Below are 21,588 nucleotides of genomic sequence, written 5' to 3'. Positions count from 1 at the left end.
ATTCTAAGTGTAATTGCATTGATTGATGTAGTTCTAGTCATAAATACATTAAAGTAGAGGTGAAATATATCAGCAAGTTTCTGGCTTCAGAAGTTCACTGGTATGTGATCTCTGCAATAAGATGTTAAAACACAATGGTTTATTCACACACACACACACAAAACAAACAAAAAACCACCCAAAAAAACAAAGAGAAGAAAACCCAATCCATACCTATAAGGTAAACTTTTCTAGATCATTGTAAATCAAATTAATTTTCAGAAGTAGTTTTAAATTTAAATAAATTTAAATTAAACTTCTGTTTAAATTTTTAGATTTTCAGAATTACCTGAGAACTCAGACTGGTAACAACACAACTGTTAATATTATCATTTCTACTGTGGATTACTTATTGAGAGTTCAGGTAAGTAATTTATATGCTAAGTAGATGAAAATATGACTTACTTCTATACAAGTTTGATTAGAGGATTGCATTTATTTGTCATCATACTTATTCTGGTCCCAGTAGCCCAAGCTGTTGAGAAAGGCTGAAATTCTCTAGTGGTTGCAGTTCTTTAAGAATTGTCACTTTGTACTGGGTGAGTCAAAGGTAACATACATGTGAAATGGTTTCAGCCTTTACCCTCAGGAATGTGATGGAGGCTGCTGTCCAAGGAGAGAAGCAGGAGGTGGGGGCACACTCAGTGTGTTCTTGAGCACAGGTAGCCAGGTGTTTACTGAAACTACCCTGTGAGTGAGAAGCATTTTGTATTGCTCAAGTTCAGTTTCAGACAGCTGCCTTGTCATCCATGTTCTGATTTAGGCTGAGCACTGGCTGCTCTGTGAGTGAACGCTCACGTGCTGGAATGGAGTGAAGCATAAGAACAGCACATTTTCTAAGGAGGGAAAGAAAAGGCTAAAGGAAAAAAAACTGCAGAAGGCTAGAATAAAATTCTCTCGATCATCTATTTTTAATTATCTCCCAAATCCTTTTAATATGAAAACATTTCATTGTCACAAGACAGTAGAAAGTAATGAAAAAATACACTTTGATTCCAGATTCTAGCATGTGAATGGGGTGAAAACATATTTTGTGATAAATGTTCCTGATTTTTACCTCTCATTCTCTTCTTTCTGAAAATCATTGCATGTGATACTATATTATGTTGTGTTGTTTTTTTTAAAGCTATCTAATTAAGTTCTTTTTAGCCATTCATTTATTTGCTCTGAGAATTCCAGACTTTGAAAATTCTTTTTTTTGTTTACACTGCTGCTGCTATTAACGTTGCTTTCCATCTTTACGTGTTCTGTAGAAGTTGTAGAGACAATACAATGTTTTTCATTCCGTTGCTTACTTTGTTGAAAATTTAATAAGCTCGCCTTTAGGGAAGATGGAGAGAGGAATTGTGCACACAAAGCAAGATTTTCTCCCACTATTGACTAAGTGTCAAGCACACAGTATAAAGAGACATTGTTTAATGAATGGCGTGCAGCCTGGCCGTACTACTGAGCAATCCTTTTCATAATGCAGGTGGTTGTATTTCTAAGATCAGATACCAACTCATCTAATTTTTAATTTATTTTATTTTGAAGTTTGCTGTGAGGTATTTAAGTTATTTCTTTCCTTGTAGTTGTTTTCTTATTGATTCCCTTGAGATGAAACTACAATTCTTGAAGTAATACTTCTGAATCACTGGGTGGTTCATTTAAAGCCTTTCTAAACTAAATAATTTTCAGAACTGGAACTGTCAAATAGGCTTTTTCTTATATTGATGAATATCCATTTAGAGCCAGTTTAGCCACAAAATCACCTTGTGCTTCTCACAACTGTTCTTTTATTTAGGAATCCATCAGTGATTTCTATTGGTATTATTCTGGGAAGGATGTTATTGATGAACAAGGACAACGAAATTTTTCCAAAGCCATCCAGGTTGCAAAACAAGTTTTCAATACACTCACAGAATATATCCAGGTAAACGAATTTCTTTAGAATTCTGTGAACTTGAAAGTAAATTCATCATACCTTTGGCATGAAAATATAAAGTAGCTAGGCATAACATAGAAATATAATATAGATGCATTTCTTCTTCAACATTATTTTAGTGTATTTGTTTATATATGAAGCAAAATGTTCAACTGTATGTATATTTGTAGTGACATCTATCAGTACTCTTTTGCAATCTTATCAATTTATTAAAACTTAGACTTGAAATTTATTAAATTTATTAAAATTCTGACTGCTAAGGGTTTTACCTTTAATCCACTGAGAAAACTAATTTCAGTGCAGATCATGGCTGCTACTCAGTCAATATAACTTTAGATAGTGTTTTCTGTCAGGAATTAGATTGTGTTAAGGCATCAATGCTATGTTTGAAATGGTGAATTCACACTTTATATTTGAGAATTGTAGAGATGCACTTGAGGTGGATGCAGAAATAAATGATATTGGGATCAACTCTGTCAAAATAGAAATATAGCAGTTCTTCCAGGATATCTAAATAATTCACTGTGGTTTAGTTCTGTATTAATTGCTTGTGTAAATAAGTTGAAAATATTAGGATTCTGCATATAATAAGTAGGTTAGAGAGGATATCAATAGACTGTTAGGTGTCTATTACATCAGTTCCTTCAGATGAAAAAAATTATTATGAAAATAGTATGTTACATTTCATGAGGATGAAATATGATAGAATAGCACTGAATGAAAATGAGAAGAGGCGACTTATATGCATTTGCTTAAATATATTTAATGTATACATATTTCTCAAGTCTCAAGTAGTGATTTTATCTGGTAGAGATTTTATTTGTTATCCTTTGAGGCTTAAAAAGCTTTTGTGGTCCTGTTTTTCAGCAGTTAGAATTTTCTTGAAATATTTTTTCTATCATTGTGCTCTACAATGTGCTAGGTGAAGAAAAAAATCAGGAAACTGATTCTCTAATCCCTTATGGGAATTTTGCATTAACCTTCTCTAAGGCTTTTCCTGATTTACAGAAGAAGAAGAAACAGATTGAAGATTTGTACCATTTGTTGTTTAAAGTTACAAACAGTTGCACACTTTGGAGTTATTATATTAATATATTAAGACTTGGCTGAAACAGGCAGAATAGTTATTAGGAGTAGGCATTGTTTACAAGTAAGTGGTCTAATTAAATACATAATTCTAGATATTTTTAATAGCTCATAGCAGTTTCTAAAGAACAACCCCAAGCTATGCACTTATGTGTACTTCTTCCTGTTTTTGTTGAATTTCTTGCAAACAAACTTTGGTTTTCTTTTTTCTTTGTTTGTTGCCTGAACAAAAGGGGCCATGTACTGGGAATCAGCAAAGTCTGGCACACAGCAGGCTGTGGGATGCTGTGGTTGGTTTCCTTCATGTGTTTGCCCACATGCAGATGAAGCTGTCTCAGGTATCTTTATGTTTTACTTTTTCCTTCATAAGTCACTAGCATTTTTGAAACAGACACTACTATGTTTGAGTCATTAATAGCAACAGTTGGTAGGAAAAATGAAAGACAGAGATGATAGAATACAATGAAACTGAGGGAATAAATTGCAAAACTAGAGCAGGTGTGAGCAGCAGGCCTGTAATTGCATCTCTGACACAGGTACAAAGCATATCACTGATATTCAGAAAGAACTCTCAGTTCTGGTCTTTTTGGACCAAAATTCTCTCACAGTGTTTTCTGCAGTTTCTTTTTATGTGGAACCCATCATGTTTGCTGATGGCTCCTGCACTGAACCCTAGTTCATCATTATTAAACCCTAGTTCAACACGTCTGCATCTATTTTTCACTCTTAGTAGAGAGTAGTCAGATCTTAAAATGGGTGAATTTCTTTTGGATGTGAGTACTTGTTTCATAAGCTGTAGAATTACTGAGGGGGACTGGCACAGACAGTTTAAATTTAGAGTGTGAAAATTAGATGCAAGGAATCCTATCCTTAAGCAGTATATTTTTCAATCTCTTAAATTTTTAAATGAATTACACATTTTAATTGAATGCACTGATTCTAATTTTTTTACATAACTGGGCATTTTTAGAGAAAACTGACATATGCTTGTGAAAGTGTTACTGTTAACAAATACAGTTCTGAAGTCTCTGAGGTTTCAGATTTCCTTATTGGCTCCAAAGGTGTCCATATATGTATTCAGTGCATAAATTAGTCTTGCTCAGATTATTTTTCTCCCCTGCCCTTGGAACTTAATGGATGAAAGTTTGCTTACACTTATGGACTTTGGGCTACAGGTCCACTTCATGACGAAATAAAAATCTTTTTCCCACAAATGGCCTCAGAGTCAAACCTGATTTTCAAGAGAAGTACATTGCATTTCTACTGAAGTGCATTTAAAAGTGCCTGTAAATACCATTCTGGTTTTGAAACATTTTTATTTGATTTTAAGAATTTTTAAATAGCCAATATTTGGGTAGGCCATGATGAAGGCTATTGTGGTTTCTTCATGTTCCACTAAAGCAAACTGGGAGGAGGTATTTAAGTAGTTACTGACAGTGAGTCAAACACATGGCAGCTGTGTGTTGATTATGAAATATGATGTGGCTATTGGCAAGATTTGCTTTTACAGTAATGACAAGTTTATGGTCTCAGCTGTGCCCAGAGTGGCTTCACAGCATCTTTGATTACTGAATCTAGAAAATAACAGTATTCATCCCACTGCTTCAGAGATAGCCCAGCAACTTTGCAAAACAGAAGTGTGGACTTACTCGTGATGTTCTGTGGCATGATAGAAACACAGGCCATTCTCAGTGTATCTTTCCAAATGCATCACTATAAATACTGATGGTGTCTCTCTTGCTTGGGCATCAAGCTTTTGGCTTTTGGAAACTCTTTATGGGGCCCAGCAAGAAATACCAGAATAGAAATGGGCTCTTTTGCTTGTTATATTTATTACAAGAATAGATTAATATGTTTTTCAGATTCTGTTAAAATACCAATTTTTAAAAGTGTTGAGTGTGACTAAGGGAAGATCTAAGAATTTGCCATATAGCTTTGGTCTGTAAGAGGGGCCTGCGTAGGCTAAATACTTGGGTTTTGTTTTCAGTCCTAAGTTTCCACAGCACTTTTGGAGAACATTTGAAGCAAGATTTAAACAGGAGCAAAATTAAATCACTGTTTTATTTGGGTTTTGTGGGTTTTTGGTTTTGGTTTTTTTTTATTGGGTTTTTTTATTTCATTTTAATTCTCGGTCTTCTCTACCGGGAAGTAACAATGTGATAATGGTAATTCGACTTAAGAATCTAAGGCAGAAAGAGAAAGTACAATTTTTAGTCCAAATAAACAAAGATCCTCTGGGTTGTAAACAACTTTTGTAGCTAAAAGTTTTGTAATAAAAACTTACAGGGCAAGTCAATTAAAAATCTTGTTATTTCTAAATTATGCACTTTACAATCCAACATACAAATTGTCATTGTTGAGGGTGGAATGAGTGCTTTAGGCAAAGTTTTTTATAATAACCTTTTATTTGCATCTGAAGAACAGAAATACCTCCTTTTTGCATTTAAACACCTTCACAGAAAGGGGTTTAAATGAAGGTAAACCCTTCCTTAGCTTCAGATTCTGTTAGTTTAAATTCAAGGAATTACAGAGTTGTGATTAAATCACTGTCCTTTATCTTTTAAAGATGGAAGATCAGATAAATTTATAAAATATGAGTTACTTATTAAGAAAAAGGAACAGACAAATCTTAATTAGAATTACTTACTACACAGTATAGAAGCTGAAATCACTGGTTAAGTATAACAATAAATGTCAAAGCACACGATGTGAAAGCAATTCTTTTAAAGCAATTACATGCAAGCTAGCAGAAGAAACATTATCTAGAGGTTGATGAATCTCATCACACTCCTTTTTGTGGTGTACTTCTTCCTCTTTCTCTCAATCCTTGGGAAATAACTGTGGAGAGGTGTCCCAAATCCACGGTAGAAATGCCATATACTTCAAGTTTATGGTAGAATCTAACTGGATGAAAGTGGCCTGGGGTTTTTGTAGTGGAAAGAAGTTGGCTGGCTCTAGGTCAGGTCAGCAGCTTATCTGTCATGTCTGACTTGAAAGGGACAGATGTGTGTTTAAAGATGGAAAGCCAGGCCAGCCTTTCAGCATACTCAACACTGAAAGGTACCACTGTGGTGCCACAGTAGCTCACCACAGATGACTTGCACTGCTTTGTCTCCTGACTGGGTTCCAGGCAAGCAGATGAGCTTTATCAGGGCAAAGCATCCTGCCACAGCCATAAAGTACCTTGAGTTTGTTGTACCACCCACTCAAGACCAGCACTGCTCAGAATTTGTTATCAATGGCATGATGCAACAGTGTGTCACTGAGGAAGAAATTAAGTAGTTGAATAATTCTATCCAGATAGACTCCAGGCCAGTGACATAGTAAACTTGGTAAAACCAATGAGATAACAGGTGGCTAAAAAAAAATCAATTTAATGCATGTCTAAGGATTTAATAATGGAACTTTATTAATAAATATATTAGCATTTTATTTCAACTTTTCTTTTTCCCTCCAAAAGTTCAGTGGCCTATAATTAAATTGTTCCTTTTGAATCATGTTATAATTTGAGCTGCTTTTACAATTTTCCAAAGCTGTAGACTTGATTACACTAAAATTGACAATATTTTAGCTGGCAGGAAACATTACAGAAGCATTGTCTGTGACCTTGACGTACCCAGTTATTGCTTTAATCACGTTCAATTTTGTCTTTATTAAATTACTCTTTCTAAAGAGATGATGGTGTAAATATACTGGGAGGAGTTAAGCAATTAAATTTATTTTCACTCTATTACCATTTTTGACAGCTTCTTAATTTCTGAGCCTGCTTTTTATAAGGTGAAATAAATAAATAACCATAAATAAATCAGTATATGATTTATATTTATGTACTGTCTTTGTTATTTAGGATTCCAGTCAAATTGAACTCTTGAAGGAATTAATGGATCTTCAGAAAGATATGGTTGTCATGTTGCTGTCTATGCTGGAAGGTAGTAAGAATGTGAAATCTCTTTTGCAGTTGTTCTAGCAAAGTTTTTACCTTTGTAATTTTCTTAATTTGAGAGATAATGCTCTAAATTTCTTTGCATTTTTAACTTTCTAGTCTCAATTGTGAGAAGATCTTTCAGGAATGAAAGTGAATGGGAGATTTGGTAGGGTAGTTGACATAAGTTATATTAATTCTTAATTCCAGAACTTTATAAAATCCAGAGTGAGCAGAAGTTTCATTTCTTTTCCATCAGCTTGACTTACCATTTGGGTCAGATGAAAAGGCTTTTACTATTTAAATTGACATCCTGAGTTCTGGGGACAAAACCATTGTCAGTCATTTTATTAACAACCTTAATATATTGCATTTGTTTTAGTAGTGACCTTATCCATAAAGAACAGGTTCATTAATATAGTGACTATTTTCAAAGTCTGAAATTATGATTCCCCAGGCTTTAGGCTTATAGAAGGTTTGTGAGAAGCAAAATAAATTCTTTAGGCTATGCTCTGTGAGGAGCCTACTGTTCTGCTCATCTAGATGATAGTGAGCTAGTGACACTAGATCTGTCTGTGCTCCACTATAGTGAAATTTATTATATGCTACCCCACTTTTATTAAATGTATGTTCTCCCTCTCTTGTTAATTCTTCCTTTCTGTAATGGCAAATACTTAGTTACTTACATTTTTTTCCAAGTCTTAGGATAAATCTAATAGTGAAAGACTTCAGATTTCATAGTTAGCTTTCTCATATAAATGTGTTATCCACTTGAATAATTTATCATTCTTACTTTTTGATTGCTTCACTAATCATTATAATTCACTTTTCTTTGCCAGAATATTTGCTGACATTCTCTCTAATATCCTGTCATCACCTCTAGGTAATGTTGTGAATGGAACTATTGGAAAGCAGATGGTCGATATGCTTGTGGAATCGTCGAACAATGTGGAGATGATTCTGAAGTTTTTTGATATGTTCTTGAAATTGAAAGATTTGACTTCCTCTGATGCATTCAAAGAATATGACCCTGATGGTAAAGGGATAATTTCGAAAAGGGATTTTCACAGGGCAATGGAAAGCCATAAGCACTACACTCAGTCTGAAACTGAGTTTCTGCTGTCATGTGCTGAAACAGATGAGAACGAGACTTTGGACTACGAGGAGTTTGTGAAACGATTTCATGAGCCGGCAAAAGACATTGGTTTCAATGTCGCTGTTCTCCTGACCAACCTGTCAGAGCACATGCCCCATGATACACGCTTGCAAACTTTCCTTGAGCTCTCAGAGAGTGTGCTGAATTACTTCCAGCCTTTCCTGGGGCGTATAGAAATCATGGGCAGCGCAAAGCGCATCGAACGAGTTTATTTTGAGATAAGTGAGTCAAGCCGGACTCAGTGGGAAAAACCGCAGGTGAAAGAGTCAAAGAGACAGTTTATATTTGATGTTGTAAATGAAGGTGGGGAGAAAGAAAAGATGGAGCTTTTTGTTAACTTCTGTGAGGATACCATCTTTGAAATGCAACTGGCTGCCCAGATCTCTGAATCAGATCTGAATGAAAGGTCAGCTAATAAAGAGGAGAATGAGAAAGATAATCCTGAGGAAGAAGATCCCAGAATGGGTTTCTTCTCTCTCGTGACCATGAAGTCAGCTTTAGTAGCTCTCAAGTATAATTTAATGACTCTTATGAAAATGCTCAGCATGAAGAGTCTAAAGAAACAAATGAAAAAAGTGAAGAAAATGACCATGAAGGACATGGTCATGGCTTTGTTTTCTTCCTACTGGAGCATTTTGGTGGGATTACTACACTTTGCTTGTAGTGTTGTCCGGGGCTTTTTTCGCATCATCTGCAGTTTGCTGCTTGGAGGAAGCCTTGTGGAAGGAGCCAAGAAAATCAAGGTGGCTGAACTGCTGGCTAATATGCCAGATCCCACTCAGGATGAGGTGCGTGGGGAAGAAGAAGAAGGGGAGAGGAAACCCACAGAAGCTGCATTGCCTGCGGAGGACTTGACGGACCTGCAGACTTTAACAGAAGAGAGTGATCTGCTCTCAGACATATTTGGTTTGGATTTGAAACGAGAAGGTGGACAGTATAAATTGATCCCTCACAATCCAAATGCTGGTTTGAGTGATTTACTAAGCACTCCCTCCTTAGCCCCAATGCCTGAGGTACAGGAAAAAATCCAGGTAATCATATCTTCAGTTTCTGGTGTATATTTCTCTCTTTCATGTCTTAAATGTAGTCTTGAAATAGAACTTGCATCTTTGTTTTTCTGGGCTTTCTGACCTTTTTTTAAAAAATGTATAATTTACTCGTATAATTTACATGTGTAATTACTGGTGTATAGTATTTCTGATGTTACAAACTTGAATTTCCACAACCTTTTCTAAGTACATGGTGTTTTGGATTGCTTTTAATTCAGCATTAATTTGCCTATCTTCATTAATGTAAATTGAATTATCATCTTTTTTCATATTTTCCATTATTTAACAAAAAAAGACCCCTAACATTCTGCATTCTGGGTATTCTTTTAACTGTCTCTGTACTATATATTAAGGTTAACACACAGTTTTTAATCCTGGTTTTCTGTAGGAGAAGGTGAAAGAAGATGAAAAAGACGAGAAAGAAGAAACAAAATCAGAACCTGAGAAAGCTGAGTATGTAATACTTTAACCTCTGATCCCACAAAAAAAAAAAAAAAAGCTTTGTTTCACTAGAAAAACTCAGGTTCATTTGTACTTTTTTGCCGTTAATTTTCTGTCCATTCACATTCCAGTTAGGTTGGATTTTGGTTTTTTTTCGACAACCCTTATCTGTGCACATTTGCAAGGAAATACCATGTAATGAGCACCACTCTGATTATATGAATTTATCTCTTCCCAGAAGCATCCTTTGTAATGTCCGTTTAATTTCTTTTAGAATGTGCTTAATTGATTAGTTTTTTTCTTGGCAAACCTTAAAGCTAGAAAAAAAATTCTTGAAAACTTTGTAAGAGTGCCTTAGTTCCAAAGACCTGCTATCCATCAGTGATAGAAATTGAATCTGCTTTACCCTCTTCCATTTGCTATGGCATTTTTTGAATTATTTGTATTTTACAAAACCTTAACATTCCAGTACAGTTTTAATGAATTACAGAGTACTCTCACATCTCTAAGAAGAGATTTGATCAATGATAATTTAAACCCTTTTAAGTCATTAAAATCTAATGTTAATGCTGTTAGCTCAGAATAATAAAATGGAAAGCAAAATAGCGTGCTTGGTTTTAACCAGTAAAAACTGTGGATCTCCATCCGTGTCTTTTATGGTTCCTGATACATGTTCATTTCTGTGTACTGTTTCTGCAGCTGATTTATCACTGTCAAAATTCTAAGGATATCTCTTAGTCTCAAACTCTAATGATTACTGATCTTCTGGGATGACTTGTCCATGACCAAAACTCTTCTTAATCAGTGCAGCAAATTTCTAACTTTGCCACTGTAACTTTGTCTTCCTGACTTTTGAAGGTCATTCACTGTTGATTTCTCTGCTTGACTGTGTGAGTTGCAGTAATAGCTGCTTTCTCTGCCAGGAGTACAGCTCCTAGCACTACTGGCTGCCCTGAAGCTACTCCTTGCATGACAAACTTTCAAATGAAAGTTTATCAAATGTCTTCTCCTAAGGAGAGCCAGCTTTGGACATCAGTCATTCTGTTTGTAGATAGGAACAGAGAAATAAATAATGTAATTTAGAAGTTGCCTCTCACTCTGGTTTTGCTTCAAATGGACTTCTGTGGTCTTTTCACCTATTATGCTGACAGTTCAAATTAACTTCTAAGATAATTCACAGTTCTTTAGATCATGTGTTTGGAGAAGGCAGCCCATGAACTCTGGCTTTCTCTAGTGAGACAGCATGGTGATGCCCACACACCAGATGCTGACAAAATCCTACTTCATCTCCTCCTGGAATAGGTACTTATGACTTCATCAGGTGGGCAGAAATGCAGAATTTAAAGCTTGGTATTTGATGTATGTTCCAGAAGAGCCCAAGATTTCTGCAGCCTGTATGGAAACTAGATTGTTTAAGTGCATGAGGTTGGAGGGGAGCACTTAAACATGCAGGTGCTCATGCAGACATAGTGCTCAGCTTACAGACATTTTGTCACTGCAAGAATCAGCTGCACAGTCATGAAGAACCTCTGATAGCAAGGTTGGCAGATTTTTGATTACCTGCCTCTACCAGCTAGCATTCCCCCTTCAGGGTGCCAAACCAGTAAGTTTGTCTGTAGCCTTGACCTGACTGTCACCTTTGCCAGCAGTTTGGACTGAAGAGGGGTATTTGTCATGTGCATGAACTGCATGAGTCATGGCTACTTGAGCCTCATTACAAGATGTAAGATCCTATTTCAGGATGTGCTTTTAATTTAACATTATTTTTTATTTGGCGTATTATTTTGTCTTCGTTTGTATCCTAAGAGGAGAAGATGGAGAAAAAGAAGAGAAAACCAAGGAAGACAAGGGGAAACAGAAATTAAGACAACTGCATACGCACAGATATGGAGAACCAGAAGTCCAGGAATCAGTTTTCTGGAAGAATATCATTGCATACCAGCAGAAGCTTCTTGTAAGCTGTTCTCTAGCTTATGTGTTCAGCTGTTGGCACACACGTGTACCACCATATTCTGTCAATGTAAAGACAAATAGCATCTGCTGGACCTCACTTTTCTGTCCACCATCGTCCATAAAAAGGACATGAAAGGACATGGTTTAATGGGAATGTTAGAGAAAAGAAACACACAAATAATTTAGTATACAAGATATTTATTCTTAGGAAGACAGTTATTACTCCAAACCTAGACATTCAGAGATGCCTGTGCATCATTGTAAACCATCCGATTTTTCTGGGAGTAAAATTCCTAACTTTTTACAGCACCTGGTGAGACAGTAGTATTTCTCCTTCCTTGAGAGACACCTTTAGGAAATTCCAAGCTGTCCTATAAAAAGAATAAATTAAGATACAATGCTTAGCCTGAAGCGAATAAGAAAGGATGTTAAAGTTTAGGGTTTTTTTTCATGAAATAGCAAGTTAGTATTTGTCAAGCTTTTCAAAACCTGTAGAAAATAAGACTTAATGAAAATGTAAAACTGCATCTGAGAGTTTCTTAGTAAAGTATCATGTAATATTTGTTCCATAACTCCTTAAAATGTATGCTTTTATTAGCTAGGATATTCCATTAATATTCTCTGAGGCTAGAGTGAAATGCAATGCAAAGAGAAATACACTTGTACTATGGTATGTAGCATATAATTGTGTAGGGATGGCCTGTTTATAGCATGAGAACATAGCAAAACTACAAAACTGCAGTCAAAATCTTATTAAGAAATTGAATGTTTGAATTTGGCTTTTGAACTGAGATACATTTTTCGGCTAGTCACATTGCAATCATGTGAATTTAGCTTATTTTTTTCTAATAGTCTCATTTTATATTTCACTAATAGTCATCTATGATTAGGGCAGAAAAATGGCAGAATTCATGTTGGAGTGTTATAGCACTCAAAATGTGTGCTGTAAAGGTTTGTGAGTTGTCAGGAAGGGAAGAAATACATTTCTGCAGTCCTTTTGATAACATCAAAATGTCAGAAAAGCATTCTATTCATGGTACTCAGGTGACACATGAATTTTTGCTGGCCTGGTAAAAATGCAGTTGATTTTGGAATAGAAAATATTAAAGATAAGCTTACGTGCAGGGTTGTTTATTTTTTGGTAAAAGTAGCAATTTGGTATATGTATGAATGTTGAACTATGGGGAAGATAGAAACTTCTGTATTACTACATTACTTTTGCATTGTGAAATCTCTGTGTTGTCTCCAATTGTATTAAGAGGACAATGAAAAAGATGTAAGAGGCAATTAGAAATCCTTCATCCTTTGTGAATGGAGTGAAACAAAAGATCCTTTATTCATTATTGCCCATGTGGAGTAGGAGAGAACTTGAACATCACTCAGAATGTTTTTTGGTTTGGTGTTTTTTAAATATTTATAATTCTATTAAAAAGCTCCGTGAGGGGGAAAAAACCCATCTCAACAGCAATTTACTAATAATGGTTGAATCTTTATTAGGCAAAGTATATTTATGTTCTGTTCTCTTTTCAGAATTATTTTGCACGAAACTTTTACAACATGAGGATGTTGGCATTATTTGTTGCTTTTGCCATCAACTTTATCCTTCTTTTCTATAAGGTAAATTTATCAAAATATTAGTTTTTGAGTTGCACACTGGAAAACATCTGGGTTTTGTAGTCAATATGCTATGGTTAAACTGCCTAGCCTAACCTGCTTCATCCTACCACTTCAGAAATCTAACATGGTGACAGCTGGAATGTTTGTGTGAAGTAAAAATTCCAGTACACAAATGGCTATTGACAGAGCATTGTACTGGGACAAGGGCAGCAGGCTGAGAGGAACACCCTTGCCTCAGATTCTCCATTTCCCAGTACAGTGAACCAGCCAAGCTGAGCCTTCATAGGTAACTTAAACAAATCCATGTCAGTTGAGATGTTTTCTTGTGCCATTATGCTCTCCTGAAAGGGTATGCACAGCCAGGAGTCACATAATTTTAAGCTGTGTAAAGTATCTTGACACTGATTTTGTCAAGACTTTTAGTATCATTAATGCAACTCTAGAGTCCTTGGACTTAAATAATTTTCTGGCAGAGAGCCATGGTGATAAAGACTACTGTAAGGGGTTTCTTCTAAGAGAGCTGTGCCCTTTCTTGAATTTGAAGTGATAAAATTCATCATGGGCCAAATTTGGTAACATGGACAGACAGTGAAAAAAAGGGATAGATAAAGTATGTTATCACAGACTGGTGTAACAAGATGAAAAGGCCTTGCTGATGTATTCTTTGTGGACATTGTTATGCAAAAAAATTTTATTTCTTTAAAGTTTCTTTACAGTTATATTGTCCTTGGTATTATCTTTTCAGCTCAACAACTTAGGTTGTAGTGTTGTAAAGCTCCTATCAAAGGAATACAGCTGCAATATTAAGTGTTTTAAAACAGGTCTCCACATCTGCTGGGACAGAAGAAAAGGAACTTCCTGTGGTATCTGATGGTGAAAGTACGAAGTTGAACATCCTGGAAAGTGATGATGATGATGATGAGAGGGTTATTGCAGTGCATTATGTCTTGGAAGAAAGCAGTGGCTACATGGAGCCCACACTGAGGATTCTGGCCATCCTACACACAGTCATCTCATTCTTCTGCATCATAGGGTATTACTGTTTGAAAGTAAGAGAAAAATTATCTCTTTTTTTATTGATCTAAACTTTTTTATCTTTCTAGCGTTATAACTTAGAACAAAGTCAACCTGCTTAAACAGGTTGGGGCACCATGTAAAGAAATCTGTTTTGTTACAGAAGGTGTGTGTTAGGTGATGTGTCTATTCAGGAAGCTGTAGGCCAGAGTCTGAGTTGCTGTCAGGCAGACATTTACAACAGTAACCTGCTTCAGAAGCTGCTTGTGACTGCCAAAGGCAAGGTGTGAGTGCATGTGAAGCAGATGACAGGTTTAGCTGCTGCATTGCTAGTCTGTCAGTTGGATCACTTGAAGAGAATGCAGCATTTTTGGACTACTGCTGGTGCCTATTGTGACTCTATAAAATGCCTGCTGTTCATACACACGCTCTGCTGGTAGTGTTTTGGCAGGAGTCTAAGCAACATTTAAAGGAATATCTTGGAGAAGATCTCTGTTAGGGATGTGAATGCTAAGGATGCCACTTACATGGGTGAAATGATGATTCTGGTTTAAGAAAACCAAATGTCATTAATCTCTGGAGCTGGGAAAAATATATCTGACATGTACTTCCCCCATTTTTAAACATTTCCAGGGCAAAGCTGTAAGACAAAGTGTGGGATAGTGGACCCTTGATATGACCCAGCTGCTCATTTTTCCTTATATCTTTATTAAGGTCTATGTGGTCATTAATATTTTTCTTTTCCTCTTTTAATGGCTAGTAATTTGTTCTATGTTAAAAGACACATTCTGAATTTGTAACTCAAGGAAATGCTCATCATAGTACTACATTTAATGTTGATTTTCATCTCTAAGTATATATAGATAACTAACCATTTTCTGTTGCATTGGTTGCCATGCAGCATGAAAGCTTAAGTTTCTGCGTTTTGAGATGTTTTCTTTTCCCAACTCATACTTTTTTGTTTGTTTCTACTATGACTTCTTAGGCAACTTTTTATTTTGAATGTTTATTCTTTGACTAGAAGGGAGAAACATTGTTATCAATATTTATTTTAAATAATTGCCTTTCCAATTCTGCACCCAAAATATGGTCCAAATATGGTTTCAGTCTCTGTTTTGGAGAGCTTTAAATCCAAAATCTTCCAAACAGCAGGCCTGTATGTGATAGGTTTGCTTTTAAATATTGCTTAGCATGAAATCCATTACATTTTTGTCATTTAACTGTCTGAAAATACTGTTGGAACTCTTTTTTATTGTATCTAATGTAATCACCATGTTGCTTGAGTAGTTTTGATTTTCATTATTACTGTTTCAATATACTCATTGTCCACTCTTGACTACAATTGCAGTCCAGGTGGGTGATGAGAGGTGGGTGCGTTTTGGGGAACTGTGAAATAGTTCTGGAAAGACTAGAGTTTACTTCTTTTCTTGTAACAGATTTCTTAGAAAAATCCACTTAACTTAGACCACTATTTACATCTGCCTTCTTGAAATGTGCTTTTGAACCCGTCCAGCTGATGAAGGAGAGTTGTAGGCAAAGCCTGGCTAGGTGTCTCAGCTGCTGACAACGTTTTTTTGTTGCTTACAGTTTTTGTTCATTGCAGCAAAACACTTTGTTTCTCACTGTGAAACCTCAAAAATTCTTTAACAAATAAAAGGAGCCTCTAATATTTTTGAGTATCAAAATGAAATCCAAAAATGTCACCCCAAAATAATATTTGGAACTAGAATTTCTAAGAATTAAAAAAAAAGTATTTTAGCTCTCTTTCACATGACTTCCTCTAATCTTTTCGTAGCACTGAAAAATTTTTTTATTTGAAGGATACCTCTTCAGGTGTTTTGACCATCTTTCTACAACTTTTAAGTACACTGTAATTTAATGATTCTGAATTACCTGATCCTAATATTTTAATACCTTATCTATGTTCAGGGAAATTGTTAAGTCTTTTAATTTTTTCAAGTACTATTTTTTGCTTTATTCAGTTTTGATACTTATTTATTCATAACAACCAGATTTTCTTAAAGTTTGAAGACATATCAGTGAATTTTAAATAATTCCTGTATTTTCTTTCAACTGCAGGTTCCACTGGTTATTTTTAAGAGAGAAAAGGAAGTGGCAAGGAAATTGGAATTTGATGGGCTATATATAACTGAGCAACCATCAGAAGATGATATTAAGGGACAGTGGGATAGACTTGTAATCAACACACAGTGAGTTTTTACTTACTCTGTCTCATTATAGCCCTGCAAGTAATTAATTGTTCCTCTATTTCCGCAATTACATACTTATTATCCATCTTGTCTGAAATAATTAATTATTAGGGATATATTTCTAGCAAGGATATACAAAATTTGCAGGCACCTGCAAGGTGTTTACTATAATTTTTAATATTACTGTTTAATCTTAGGCATTCTGAATTTTTGCCTTTAAATTATTTCTCTTCATAAACAAAAAAAGAAACGAGATGAGTTTGTTTTGAGAAGGACAGTGATGGTGGTTGTGCATTGCTGTCAGTTCCAGAGTGAGCTGTGTTTTGCATCACATATTTAAATTTCTGTTTTTCTGCCTGTTGGGACTGTGTGGGATGTGAATGCTCTAGAATCCTGTCTGCAGGTTTGGCTCTGTTGTGCTTCTCACATTTACATGGTAGGCTGGACACCATTTGGCAACTCTCACTCCAGAGGGTTCACAAGTGACTAACTGGTGATAGCCACCACAGAGACTCTTAGAAACAGAATCAGTGTCTGTTTGTCTAAAATTAATCTTGTTTATCTGTGTTTTGCAGGTCTTTTCCAAATAACTACTGGGACAAATTTGTGAAAAGAAAGGTAAGGCTTATTTTTAAAAATATATATGAGTTTAAAATAAAATTATAATGCATATTTCTGTTCATGTTTGGAGGAATGTGGACTACACTTCTTTGAAATATAACTTTGATTCAATGTAAATTTTCATATTTACAATTTTAAAATACAGAGAATTTCTTACCACATTCTTATAACTACTTTTATTAGGTTTCAACCTTTTTCTACATACACATTTTGTATAAAACAGTAATTCAAATACATTCATCAAATTACATGAAGAATTTTGGTATGCTTCTATGTAAGATGCAAATTACATAAAATATCTTGTCTGTATTTGTTTTCACCTCCATACATGAAGAAGAGTGTCCCTCACCCAACAGAAGGTTAAAAAGTAATTGATAAGAAGACAGGACAAATTGAGGTGTTTAGGCACAGGGTGTAATTAGGCAACTATAACTACCCAAAAGGTATATACATTCCCTGGCCTTTTTTGTCCCTTATCTCTCTATTTTCCCATGTTTTTTCTTCCCCAAGTCACCTCAATCCATCCTTTTCTCCATTTTTGCTTTCTCCCTGTAGCATCCAATAACTTGCCATTTATTATCATCATTGCCATTATTGGCAGCAATCCTCTTAGTCTGGCAGGTGATCAGGAGAGTTTTTACCAGTGACTCACTTTGATGGGTTTCAGATTTGGGTCTGAGGCTCTCCTGGGACTGCCCTGGAGAGCATCCATTCACTCTAAATCCATAGTTTGGGTTCCTGCCTGCCACTGTAGCTCTCTAGACTTGAGGCAATGGGCCTTTGATGGCCCTGGGACTAGCTGTTCAAGGTGTTCTCTGTACTGTCCCCAGGCACTGTGTCCCTGGGCTCCTTTGTGGGTGTGCAGTGAGCTTTTATTGCATGAGCTAATGATCTCTCAGAAACAGTCCTGTCCAAGCAGGGACTGCAGAAGCTCATTTCTTACAAATGCTAACTTAAATATTTTCTCAGCTCACTCTTAAGAAAGAAATCTAATGTTTGTACAATAGCTTATAACAAAAATAATCTTTTTAATGTGTTTAATCAAAATTGAAGAAGAGGATGTGCTTGTTATTGGATCAGATTTGCCTCCCTTCACACTTTAATGTCAATTTTGTGTCATATTTTTGGAAACGTCTTTTTTAGTACTCTTAGCTCTTGTGCTTTGTAACAGTCTTAGGTCAACCTAACAAAATGATTCCTTCGAATTGTGTATTTGTTTTGCTGTGGAAAATGGTTTTTTCATATTTTAGGTCGTTATATACAGATTTCTACCCATCCCTCTAAGCAAAGCAGTACCTCTCTCAGAGTACTTGATAAAGAAAATAAAATTCTACCTTGCTTCTGTCAATGTAGTTGGTCAAGGAAGGGTCAAATCAAAAGGAAAAGAATACGGTTTTAAGATGTGTGTATGATTTGGTACCTTAGCTTTGGCTGAGGAACTGTGCTGTATGACTTAAATGCCTTCAAATATACTGTTTTGCAAGGAAAATCTTCTTTTATATACATTTGTATTTTAATCCCTAGTCTACAAAATAATCCCTATCATGAAGCACTTTTTTCAGGCTTGTTACAAAAAAAGCTTCTCTAAAAACATGGAAAAATATCAATAAATATTTAAAGCATTTCCTATTAGAAAGCTGGCAAAATACCTCCTCACCTGCAGGAGTCACAGAGTTATGATCTTGTTATAGAAAAATTTGTATTTCTTTGACTATTCTTTTTAAAATGAGAAGAGACAGATAATATTTAGGAAGGAGCTGTGTGTTCAGTCAGAATGAAAGCACGTAAATGTTTATTTCCAGCAAAATTAGTTATGAAGCATGTTAAATTTTGTAAGAAAGAGATAGGGCTAGTTTGAATTCACTGAAAACAATATTTTGCTGTAACTCTATGTTCAAAATCTTGTGATCACAGTGTTATCCATAGTCATGAAGACTGTTTTTAGGCTCCTTGTATATTAAACCTCTTGTCTTCAGATCCAGGCCAAATAACTGCTGATCTATCCCACTGATGAATATTTCTGAATATTCCTTCTAATTAGGTAATGGATAAATATGGTGAGTTCTATGGCCGTGACCGGATCAGTGAATTACTAGGAATGGACAAAGCTGCTCTTGATTTTAGTGATGCTCGAGAAAAGAAGAAACCAAAGAAGGATAGCTCCTTTTCTGCTGTGTAAGCATTTGCCTACAGTTTGTTTGTGATTTGGGCTCTTGGTTTGTTTCTTTATTTTTATTTTTTTTTTTATTTTGTTGGGGTTTTGTGTAAGTTAAAAATCAAGTGTTCAAGGTTTGTCATTTAGACAAAATATCTGTTGCTCATTTATGCATATTTGTATAAGGAATCAATTCTTATGTTTAATGATATAGTAAATTCATTTAATTATAGACAATGTATATGCAGAATTCCTCAGGTTTTTTTATGTATGAAGATTTAGTTTAGTGCACAGCTGCTTGATATACCCACTATTTTGATAGTGTCATTACAGCTGGGCTGGAGTCTCCTTTTCAAGTTCTCAGTTCAGCTCTGCTGGAAAGAATGAGCAAAAATGGCACTGTGTGTTCTGGTTGCAAATAAATGATAGAGTAAATTTAAGTGCTAGCATCTAAGAATCAGATGATTAACCTTCACATCCTTTTGTAATTTGTTTTCCCTAAACTATGCATTTGTTTATCATTTGGGAGACAGAGATAAAGAGAAGCCCCTAGACATTCAGACATTCAATTCTCCTTTGTAGGACAGGGGCTTTTTCCTGCTCTCCATTTTAAAAAAGGTATTCAACTAGATAGAACATATTTTAACGGATGGAAATCTAATACTGTAGAGATTCTGATGTAAGGGTTTATTTAAAGTTTTCTCTAAAAGCAACATTTTATCTATGGATGTGCAAGGATTATGAGAAGTAGGCAGTGAGACTACTGGTAGATTAGAATTGCATTGAAGCAAGAGCTGATTTTGTAAGGATGGCTCTTTTACCCATCTTTTTAAAAGGTGGATATTAATAAACCAGGACTCTGTCTGAACAATCAGTCAGGTGCAGTGTAAAGGCTCAAGGACTCTGTGGTATTTCAGTACTAAACAAAATTTAATATCGTGGCAGAAGTACTTTCCAGAATGCTTTCTTCCACTCTGTTTTGCTCTCACTGGATTATAATAGGACCCATGCTTGAGTTTAGAAAAAAAATCTACTACTTTTCATTTTTGGTATTAAAACAAAATAAAATAACTTTCCCTTCCCTGTGAGCTCATATTCTTATGAGGGGGAAAACATTTAAATAATGTTTCTCTGAATAATCTTGAAAAAACAGACCAAAATGAAACAGATGGAGAAGACTGATGTAATATGTAGTTTAAGAATCATGTCTGAAGGATGCCTGTTTTTTTAACACCTCTAATATCTCCTCCATGTTTCATACAACTCAAAAAAATTTATGACCTTATCCATCTTTCATGTTCTCCCTGAAGGAATCATTCCATACTCATAACAGATTAATATGTTGCAGGAAAATAAACTATTATAAAAATTTGCAGAACCAGTCACATAAACAATATACTTTTCAGGAAGATACATTTATCCACTTTTTAACAGTTTCAAAAATGAATACTAATGAAGTTACTAAAAATGACACATATTCCAGATTTCAAATTTGACATATATTTACCATGCAGTGAAAAGAGGGGTGGGAGAAGCATTGGAACTGACCCCTTCCTGCAATACTTTGGGAAGAAAATAGAGAATGGTGTGACTTGGTGCAGGTTGCAGCTCTGGTGCTTGTGTTTCTGCCTGTGGCAGGAGGAGGTGGTGCAGACTGAGGCCAGGCCAGATCCCTGTGCCTCACAACACAGAAGGGAAGGGCACTCTGCAGCATTTTCATCTTCAGTACAAGTGAGAGGGTTCCTTGACTCCTAGCTCTTACTTTTCTCTCCCTTCCCTTTGGAAAAATGGCCTGAGATTTGCATCTGTCTTCTTGCAAGAACTTTAAGCACTCTACTTGCAGGTGACCATGGTTCTTCAAAAGCTTCTGCCTGTCCCAGTGTTAAAAAAAAAAAAAATTATTTTATTGACTCTTGAAGAGCCATCCAGCTCATCAATGCAGCCTTGAATATTTTTAAAGTGTATTTATTAAAATGTATAAATATTTTAATGTTTAAATACTTAAGTTACTTAAGTATGTTTCAGTATTATTTAACACTAACCAATTTAGAATGGTGATGCAGTTGGAGCTCTTCTGTAGATTAGACAGTAAAGACAGTTAAATTTTGCACACTGAGATTGAGACAGCAGTGCTGTTTGTCCACTGAATTAGTGGCTTGTTTTTGGTGGATGGTGTTAAATTAGGCATATCATAGATGTAGTATATTTGAGAAAATAATGTGGAAGACACAAACATGAAAGCTAATAATCAGAGGTGCCATTGTTAGCATTATTTCCCTTTCCCTTTCTAACTGCTATTGTTTCTCTGATCATTAGTTTAGTCAGTCAATAGAGGAGCCAGATAAGGCTCAAGCATCTGCAGCAGGTGGTGACATAGGGCTAATTTGGAAAATAATCAGGT

General features: G+C 35.4%; 1 protein-coding gene across 4 annotated transcripts in view; it reads left to right on the top strand.

Annotated features, from left to right (window-relative positions):
- Window positions 1-21,588, top strand: part of RYR2 (ryanodine receptor 2) — a 369,436-nt gene that overhangs the window by 334,366 nt on the left and 13,482 nt on the right. For all 4 annotated transcript variants that reach the window (XM_079298135.1, XM_079298134.1, XM_079298133.1 and 1 more), the window contains exons 85-96: window positions 315-403; window positions 1,823-1,951; window positions 3,283-3,387; window positions 6,897-6,978; window positions 7,855-9,158; window positions 9,565-9,629; window positions 11,424-11,571; window positions 13,101-13,187; window positions 14,009-14,236; window positions 16,281-16,411; window positions 16,987-17,029; window positions 19,074-19,207. In XM_079298135.1, coding sequence (XP_079154261.1) covers window positions 315-403; window positions 1,823-1,951; window positions 3,283-3,387; window positions 6,897-6,978; window positions 7,855-9,158; window positions 9,565-9,629; window positions 11,424-11,571; window positions 13,101-13,187; window positions 14,009-14,236; window positions 16,281-16,411; window positions 16,987-17,029; window positions 19,074-19,207 — 2,545 coding nt within the window. The remainder of the gene's footprint in view (window positions 1-314; window positions 404-1,822; window positions 1,952-3,282; window positions 3,388-6,896; window positions 6,979-7,854; window positions 9,159-9,564; window positions 9,630-11,423; window positions 11,572-13,100; window positions 13,188-14,008; window positions 14,237-16,280; window positions 16,412-16,986; window positions 17,030-19,073; window positions 19,208-21,588) is intronic.

The sequence above is a fragment of the Erithacus rubecula genome (assembly GCF_903797595.1).
Source record: "Erithacus rubecula genome assembly, chromosome: 2".
NCBI lineage: Eukaryota > Metazoa > Chordata > Aves > Passeriformes > Muscicapidae > Erithacus > Erithacus rubecula.
Note: the sequence above shows the minus strand (reverse complement) of the source record. Positions and strands in the feature narration are given on the sequence as shown.